Source organism: Palaemon carinicauda, chromosome 22, assembly GCF_036898095.1.
Source record: "Palaemon carinicauda isolate YSFRI2023 chromosome 22, ASM3689809v2, whole genome shotgun sequence".
NCBI classification, from domain to species: Eukaryota; Metazoa; Arthropoda; class Malacostraca; order Decapoda; family Palaemonidae; genus Palaemon; species Palaemon carinicauda.
Window position 1 is genome coordinate 78705722 of NC_090746.1, and position 8658 is coordinate 78714379.

Here is an 8658-nt window from a genome sequence, read left to right on the forward strand (position 1 = left end):
GGGCCCTTCTAGGGTTTTATTTAAAACTATCATGTTTTATTTGTCTGCAACTGAAATAGCAGCAATAAGACGCAAATACGTTTAGTATTTTTACCTTGCAATTAGATTATTAAATGTAGTTACGATAGGGTATAAATCTGATCCAGCATTGAAAACACATCAGAGTCCCTATTTTCTCTTGTAGAATAAATATGTAATTTCATTATCGGAATAATGCCACTCAATGGAGATGTGAAACCAAATCTGACTGACTTGTACAGACTTTGGGAATGCCTTAACTCTGTGACGCAAACGTTCACTCGGCACTGGTGCTATTGGTCAGATATGCACCTATATGGAACAGTGGGTTAATCATCGTTGTGATTTGCACTCGAGGGTAAATGTACCCATGCACCCGATGCACTGGAAAGTCCCAAAGACACTCTACTGGGCACAGAGAGGTATCTTCCTTCAATGGGCAGATTCTCCAGGGATCCCACCTCTTGGTGGGTAGCTCATTCTTGGCAGGATCAGGAAAGGGGTTCAGATCTCCTGTGTCTAGGAACTGAATATGGCCTTCGTTTCTAGATAAGGCCACTATTTCACTAACTCTAGTCCCTGAGGCTATGGCAAACTGAAAAATTACCTTGTGTGTTAGATCCTTTTGAGTACAATTCTCATTGTTTAGGTTCAAAGCATAGTGCAAGACTTTGTCCAAAGACCACGTGATGGGCTTTGGTGTGGTTGCTGGCTTGAGTCTAGTGCATGCTTTTGGGATCTTATTAAAGATTTCACTTGAGAGGTCCAATCCGAAAGCCTACAGAAGTGGTCTAGCCAGGGCTGACTTACACAAAGTAATCGTAGTGGAAGCCAGGCCTTGTTTGTGTAGGAATATGAAGAAAGCTAGACAGAAATCTATCGATATTTCTGTCAGTTCCCTTGATTTCACAAAGGACACCCATTTCTTCCATGACGATTCATATTGTCTCCTAGTCGAACTTGACTTATACTCTTCGATGAAGTCAACTTTATCCTTAGAGATTCTAAACCTTTTGTTCGCCGCTAGGGCGAGAAAATCATGAGATGTAGGTTGTTGGTTCTCAAGGATGAAGCGTAGGCAGTCGACTTCTGGACCAGTTGGGATAATGCTGGATCCTGCTGAGGGAACAGGCTCAGTTTCAGTTCTAGAACTAGAGGGAACCAATTGCTTTTGGGTCTCTTGGGGGCCACTACTGTTGCTGTCCTTCTGAAGGATCTTAGCTTGTCGAGGACTCTTAGCAGAAGGATGGTTGGTGGAAACAGATAAATATGCTTCCACCTGTTCCTGTCGAGGGACATGGTGTCCGTCGCCTCTGCTTGAGGGTCCATCTAAGGGGCTACATAATGAGGTAGTTTCTTGTTGTTGCTCGTTGTGAAGAGGTCGGTCTGCAGTTCCGGGACTTTTTCCGAGGTGAAGGAGAATGGGTTTGCGTCTAGGGACCATTCTGTCTCTATGGGCTTTCGCCTGTATAGAGCATCCGCAGTCACATTGCGGAACCCTTGTAGGTGAACTGCTGATAGGTGCCATCCCTTCTTCCTTGTCAGGTGGAAGGTGGCTAATATCACATGTCCTATGTGAGATGATCTCGAGCCTTGTCGATTTAGACATTTTGCTATCCCTTCATTGTTCAGGGCCAATCTGATGTGGATTGTTCTGCGAGAGGATAGTCTCTTCAACGTCAGGCAAACAACCAGAGCTTCCAAAAGGTTGATATGAAAGGTTTTGAACTGGTGCGACCAATTCCTTTTCACTTTTCTCACGTGAGAATGACCACCCAATCCTTTCGAGGAAGAGTCCGTGTGTACCTCCACTGATGGTTGTGGTGGTTGCAGGGGAATTGTTCGTGCTAGGCTCTTGCTGTTGACCACGGCCTTAACTGCGTGTGCAATAGGGTCGGGGTCAACCTTGGTTGAACTCTTCTAGCGTTTGATGTGTATCTTCTCCAGACTCTTCTCTCATCTTTTAGACGTGCTTTTAGCACCGGGTCTGTCACTGCCGCAAACTGGAGAGAGTGCAATACTCTTTCCTGTTGGCATTCTGAAATCCTCTTGTGACGGATTAGTCTCTTGACAGATCCCTCTATCTCTCTCCTCTTCTTAGATGGAATGGTGAGGTGGTGTGACTTTAAGTCCCATTGGATTCCTAGCCATTGGAATCTCTGAGCTGGAGGAAGGCGAGACTTCTTGCGATTGATGTTGAAGCCCAGGTGTTCCAGAAACTTGATCACCTTGTTGGCTGTCTGCAGACAGGTAGTCTTGGATGCTGCCCATACCAGTCAATCGTCTAGATGTGCTAGTAATTGAACTCCTTCGGAGTTTAGCTGCTGGACGATTGTGTCTGCCGGCTTCGTGAGTATCCTTGTGGCTGTATTCAGTCCGAAGGGCATTGCTCTGAAGAATCACTTCTTCTGTAGCAGGAATTCTAGATAAGAGGAGAAAGGGCAGCTCAATAGAAGATGCCAGTGAGCATCTATCGGGTCTATTGAGGCTGTGTTTGCTCCTTTTGGTAGAAGGATCCTTATTTGTTGCCATGTAAGCATCCGGAACTTGTTGTTCTCGATGAACTTATTGAGTGGAGACAAGTATAGAATGAATCTGAGTTTGTCTGAGTCTTTCTTGGGAACACAAAATAGCCTTCCCTGGAATTTGATGGACTTCGCTTTCCTTATTACCTTCTTGTTCAAGAGTTCTGAGGTATCTTCTTCTCACGAGGGGGTGGAGTGTTGGAAGAATTTTGGAAAACGTGGTGGAGTTCTGTTTCATTTCCACCTGAGTCTATTCGTTAACAGGCTGTGGGCCTGGGGATCGAAGGTCCAGCATTTCGGAAAGTGATACGGTCTGCCTCCTACTTGGAACCCCTCTTTGGATGGGTGGTCTTGTGGATTTGTTTCCGTGACCACGTCTTACTCGCCCCCGGGATGAGTCACCTTCGGTCAAACTTCTCTTAGGGCCATTTCCTTTCTGACTAAGGCAAAAGGAAGACGACTACCTCTCAACGTTGGGGTTAAGCATTGTTGACTGAGCTACCAATTGTTGAGGGACCATCTGGAAAGTAGTCTGAGGCACCGTGGTCATAGTCATGGCAGAAAGTTGTGCAGGTCTGCGTGGTCTCCTTGCCTTTTCATTCTTAGGCTGGGGGCCTTTGTCTGAGGAAGAATTCCTCTTTGAGCTCATGCCCCACTTTTGGAGAAGGTTCCAGTTCTCCGTGGGTGCTCTGGCTCTGATCTCTTGGACCAGTTCCTGTGGGAAAATGTCTTTACCCCAGATGTTCGAGGTAATCAGTTTCCTTGGTTCGTGTCTTATGGTCGCTGAGGCCAAAATGAACTCTCTGCAGGCTCTTCTCGCTTTGAGGAAGGCATATAAGTCTTTCACAAGGGTACCCATGTGGGACTTAGCCAGGAAGATGAACATTTATGGGGCGTTCTGTAGACCTGCACTCATTTCCAGGCAGTTCTGATGAGTAAGGGAGGCCGCAAGTCTCTCCTTCGCCTCCTGTTCCCTCCTCAGAAGATGGTCTGGCAACTTCGGAAGGTTCTCATTGAACTGCTGGCCTGCTATCTCTGGATCCAACTTAGAGACGGAGAAGGTTAGGTGGACATCCTTCCACTTCTACTCGCAGGCAGGCAGTGCTAGGGTTGGGTAGGGTTTGCCCTCGTTGACTGCCTTGATGGCAAATTCTAGTGCTTTCTCTGAAAAGGGGAAAGAGATGGAGGAAGGAGCAAGAAAGGTGGGATGTTTCTTGCTCAGTGCTGAGACTTTGGAGTTGGTGTACCCGGTTCCTTTCAAGGTTTTCAGGAGGATGGCTTGCGCCCTGTCATGCTCGAAGACAATGACTTCTTTGGATACCGTTTCCTCACGGGTTGCATGTTCATCCCGCAGTCTCACGTAGCATTCTGGGTAAGCTGAAAAGTTAGGCCAGAATTCAAGATCTTCAATCGGTTTGGTCCCCAACTTCTCCGAGACGAATAGTTTCACATTCATCTTGGGCATATGCTCCGCATACCTCCTGGATTTGGTTTCGGAGCGGTGAGAGAGATTCGGCACCATAAGGGGCTTCTTAGTAGAGCTCTTGGTAGGTCCGGGGTGGTCCGTCCTTTCTTGCAATAGTATCTGTTGCAGTCTGAGTGATTCTCTCGTCGTCTCTAGTACCTTTTGGAACAACTCCATCATCCGTTGAATCGAAGTGAGGATCTCTTCATTCTTGACGGCATGTGCCACTGGTTGTGGAGTTGGGATTGAAGAGGTTGACGGCATAGGTTGATATGCCGTCATGGCGAACTGAGGGTCTTCGGTTGCCGTTGAAACGGATCCTTCTTTCTCCGCTTGTGGATGTTCCACATCTTTGGGGCCTTCTCATTGTCAGTGGACACTTCTGACGTCCTTTCTTGGTGGATGTCCATGCCTTCCAGTGCCTTGTCTATGTCCGCGTTGATCTTCAGTTGTATGAGGGAAGACAGGACCTGTTTCTGGGGCACCACCGCATTTGATAGAGCCTTGGGGAACAGTAGGCACCTTAAGGAGTCGTTGGGTAAGTACGGTCCCTGAAAATTCTTTTGGAATCTAATTACCCAAATGCAAAGGGTCTCCCTCTCTGTATCTCTAGTCTCTATGTTGACTGAGGGAGCTTCTCCGAAGCCGTTGGCCAGCAGGATCAAACAGGTGGGGCAACCCTTCGGGTCCCAATACTTGAGGACTCCCGACACAATGCAGCAGGGGTTATGAGTCCTGCACTTTGTGTGGCCACAAAAGTCTTTGCCTTTGTGGTTGCAGGCTAAGGCTGCACACTTCTCCATTGGCTCCTCCTGTAAAGGAAAATGGGCTCAATGAGTATATAATTTTTTATATCAGTGATATAAAAGCATACAATTTTTATCAACAATAGTAATTACTATTGTTTATGATAGCTTAGGATAGTAAGCTTGAAAGGAAGTAGAAAAGACATATATCTGTGCTTCCCCTCACATGTCATTGCTGAGACCTCCATCAGTAGTTAATATTTTAGTTCCCTGATATGGAGAGTACGAGGTAGGAGTAACTCTAGGGACTAGAATTATGGTTAGCAAGCACTATACTAACATTATCTACCCGCAATATTAACACTGATCGGTGATTTGATAGGGTCCCGATGATCAAAGGATTCATCTGGGTGTTGAGGGATTACTCAACCTCAACATTATATTGTGGTCCCAACAATAGACTGTGAAAGGAAACACAGAGTATGTTAGAAAATAATTGTACTACTGTATTTTTTGTGTACTGTAGTTCAGCCGGTGTACTACCGGGGTTAGGTTAGTACCTGGTGGCACTAACTGATAGAGAGAGAAAGCATTAGGGAAGGAGAGTTTCCTATCATTATAGTTTAGCACAACAAGTGGAAGTGTAGGAGGACTATTAGGCCGCCTACTGTCTCCTTGCCAGAATGAGAGTTCTAATGGAAGGGGTAAGAATCTTTCTGATTCTAGCTTCCATCCATCCACAAAAGGTCTGCCGCCAGCTCTGATGCCGACGGCAATAACTGTGGATGGCAGACCAAGAGAGGGCTGAAGACTTCTCAAAAGTATGTTGGGTTTCCCACCAGCAGCCGTCAGGTCCGGCTCAATCTTCCCCCTGTGGCATTTATTTCCAGTGAAGGAAGGACATAAGGAGGAATGTGGCTGAGGCGGTTAGGCTAACTGCCGCCGGTAGGGTCCCGGCCAGCAACGCAGACAACTTGGCAAGCCAGGATGACTGTCAGAATACTGGCGAAAGAATGTTGTGTCAGCTATGCCGACACTAAAGGACAGAATGTAGAAGGGAAAGAGTCATATAGTTCACTGGAGGAGAGGTGGCGGCAGGTATGCCGCCTACCTCTGACAGTGGACTGGGGAAGCTCGGCTTCCTGTGCCGACGACGGCAGAGGAAACATGATTCTTTTGCTGGCGATATCGTCGGCAGCAAGACAAGGACACCCTGAGTTAATTACCATCTATCCCAAAGCCGGAATACTCGACGGCAATGAAGAAAGACGGTGTTTAGTTACTATCTAACCCAAAGCCGGAGTTCTACTCGACGGCAATGAGGAAAGACAGTGGTTACCACCCGTAATGGTGGCGGTACTCAGGGAGGGAGGAAGGGTTTAGCCTCTTTTCTCTAAAAGAGAATATCGAACATTATTCGTAATTCCAGAGGATGTAAATCCTCACCTGAGGATGCTGGTACCGCCAGGGCTCCCGCCGAATACGAAAAGTAAAGTTACATAATTGGAAGAGGAATAATAATTTTTTTGTATGCACAATCTTCACTTGTATAATTTGCCTAACTAGGTAAATAGCTAAATACCGGGAATTGTCGCCTTACTAACTAGATAAAATGTAATGATAATCGGCGACAGCGGTCATAAAATGACCGCCTCCGGTCATGGCAACACTCAACCAAACACACTTACATTATTCGAATTTAGCTGTGAGAAGGGAGCCTAAAATATACACAGGAAAGAATTGATACTCAACTTTCCAGAGGATGATGATGCTGGAGATTGCATGATTATTCCGAAAACTTTCAACAAAACACCGGGAAAACTTTGGGAGAGCACCTAGCTTTTACGCTACAAGTAAAGGAATGGAGGCCGGTAGTTGTATGGATAGGAGGTCCACCGGGTACCTAGAACGGCGCCCCCTCTCTTTTGCCACTTTCCCCTTACATCAAAGAGTTAAATCTATTCGGGGTGAAGATGGCTATGTGTCGTATCTAAAAAGTACGTCCCTGATCCCTAGTGATATCCTTAACTGGATACTTGCACCTGGAGATCTTCGGTTTATTTCTCTGGGAGTATCACTGTAGCAAATATCACTTAGAGAGCTACCTAAAGGAACCTTCCATCAGGACAACATGGCCGAGCCCAAAAAACTCCCTTATTATTAAGGCATGCTACCAAAGGATATTTTTTTATTCACTAAAAGAAACTAATATTACTTGATCTATCATTTTTCATATATGAGATTTATGTCAACCTGTTTAGCAAAAGAAAAATACAAAAAGTGTGGAGTCATTATACATTTTAGCTGTTATTGAGCCTTGTTTTATTATTATTATTATTATTATTATTATTATTATTATTATTACTTGCTAAGCTACAACCCTAGTTGGAAAAACAGGATGCAATAAGCCCAGGGGCTCCAACAGGGAAAATAGCCCAGTGAGGAAAGGAAACAAGGAAAGATAAAATATTTTAAGAACAGTAACAACATTGAAATATTTCCTATATACAGTAAACTCTAAAAACTCTAACAAAACAAGAGGAAGAGAAATTAGATAAAATAGTGTGCCCGAGTGTACCCTCAAGCAAGAAAACTCTAACCCAAGACTGGAAGACCATGGTACAGAGGCTATGGCACTACCCAAGACTAGAGAACAACGGTTTGATTTGGAGTGTCCTTCTAGAAGAGCTGCTTACCATAGCTAAAGAGTCTCTTCTACCCTTACCAAGAGGAAAGTAGCTACAAAACAATTACAGTGCAGTAGTTAACCCCTTGGGTGAAGAAGAATTGTTTGGTAATCTCAAGGTTGTCAGGTGTATGAGGACAGAGGAGAATCTGTAAAGAATAGGCCAGACCATTCGGTGTATGTGTAGGCAAAGGGAAAGTGAATCATAAGGAGAGAGAAGGATCCAGTGCAGCACTGTCTGGCCAGTCAAAGGACCCCATAACTCTCTAGTGGTAGTATCTCAACAGGTGGCTGGTGCCTGGCCAACCTACTATCTACTATGAGAGAATACATATTCTATTTTTTTGTGGGAGGGAGTGGTCGCTGACACAATATAAGTGCTAGTATGGGCTCTTGGCTCTTCAAACAACCCAAAATACAGACACTAAACATCTTTACGAAAACATCACTACCGTTAAATTTGAATTTTCTTTCAGCAATTATCTTAAAAATGGAATAGCTATATAACTTCATCTTTTATTACAGATCGACATGGTACTCCAATCCATATACAAGAGGGTCTTACAGCTTTCGAAGTATGAACTCCGAAGCCATGGATGTCCACGCTTCTGATTTAGCAGAACCACTTGTTGACCCAGCCAGTGAAATACCTGTACGTAGATTTCGTGAGTTTTTTGTCGCTTATAGTGTGTATTGAATATTATTATTTTACGTTTGTATATTTACTTCAAAAGCTTAGTATATTTTTTCGAACACTTTTTCACTTGCTCACATTTGCTTATTCATATGATGAATTTTGGAACCTTTTCAGCTCGTTTGTTTTGCTGGAGAAGCAACACATGATTGCTATTATTCAACGGTGCATGGTGCATTGGAGAGTGGATGGAGAGAAGCTAAGAGACTTGCAGACTTCATTGAGAGGTAACCTTGCCAATTACGTTCGCTGTCTATGCTTGAAATGTACTGTAGAATTTAGAATGTTCAGTTGTTGTATTGGGAATATTTACTGGAATGAGTGTGGTGGTAGTTGCAGAATGCTAATCGCTTTTCACTTTAAAAAGGAATAAGTAAGCCTTCAGGATCTCGTCAGTATTATGATTTTTATAATGTTTTTAAATTTCTTTCTTTGGAACTACAATATCACCTTTGATAAACTCAATAGACTCTATTAATTGTATTATCTGTATTTGTAAGTTGTTTGTGATATGTATTGTTTGT

The 8658-nt window shown here is 44.3% G+C and overlaps 1 protein-coding gene across 1 annotated transcript in view; it reads left to right on the forward strand.

Annotated features, from left to right (window-relative positions):
* LOC137616558 (uncharacterized) overlaps positions 1 to 8658 on the forward strand; it is a 142425-nt gene that overhangs the window by 66417 nt on the left and 67350 nt on the right. Inside the window, exons 9-10 of the mRNA XM_068346420.1 lie at positions 7966 to 8092; positions 8252 to 8361. Of these exons, the coding sequence (XP_068202521.1) occupies positions 7966 to 8092; positions 8252 to 8361 (237 nt within the window). The remainder of the gene's footprint in view (positions 1 to 7965; positions 8093 to 8251; positions 8362 to 8658) is intronic.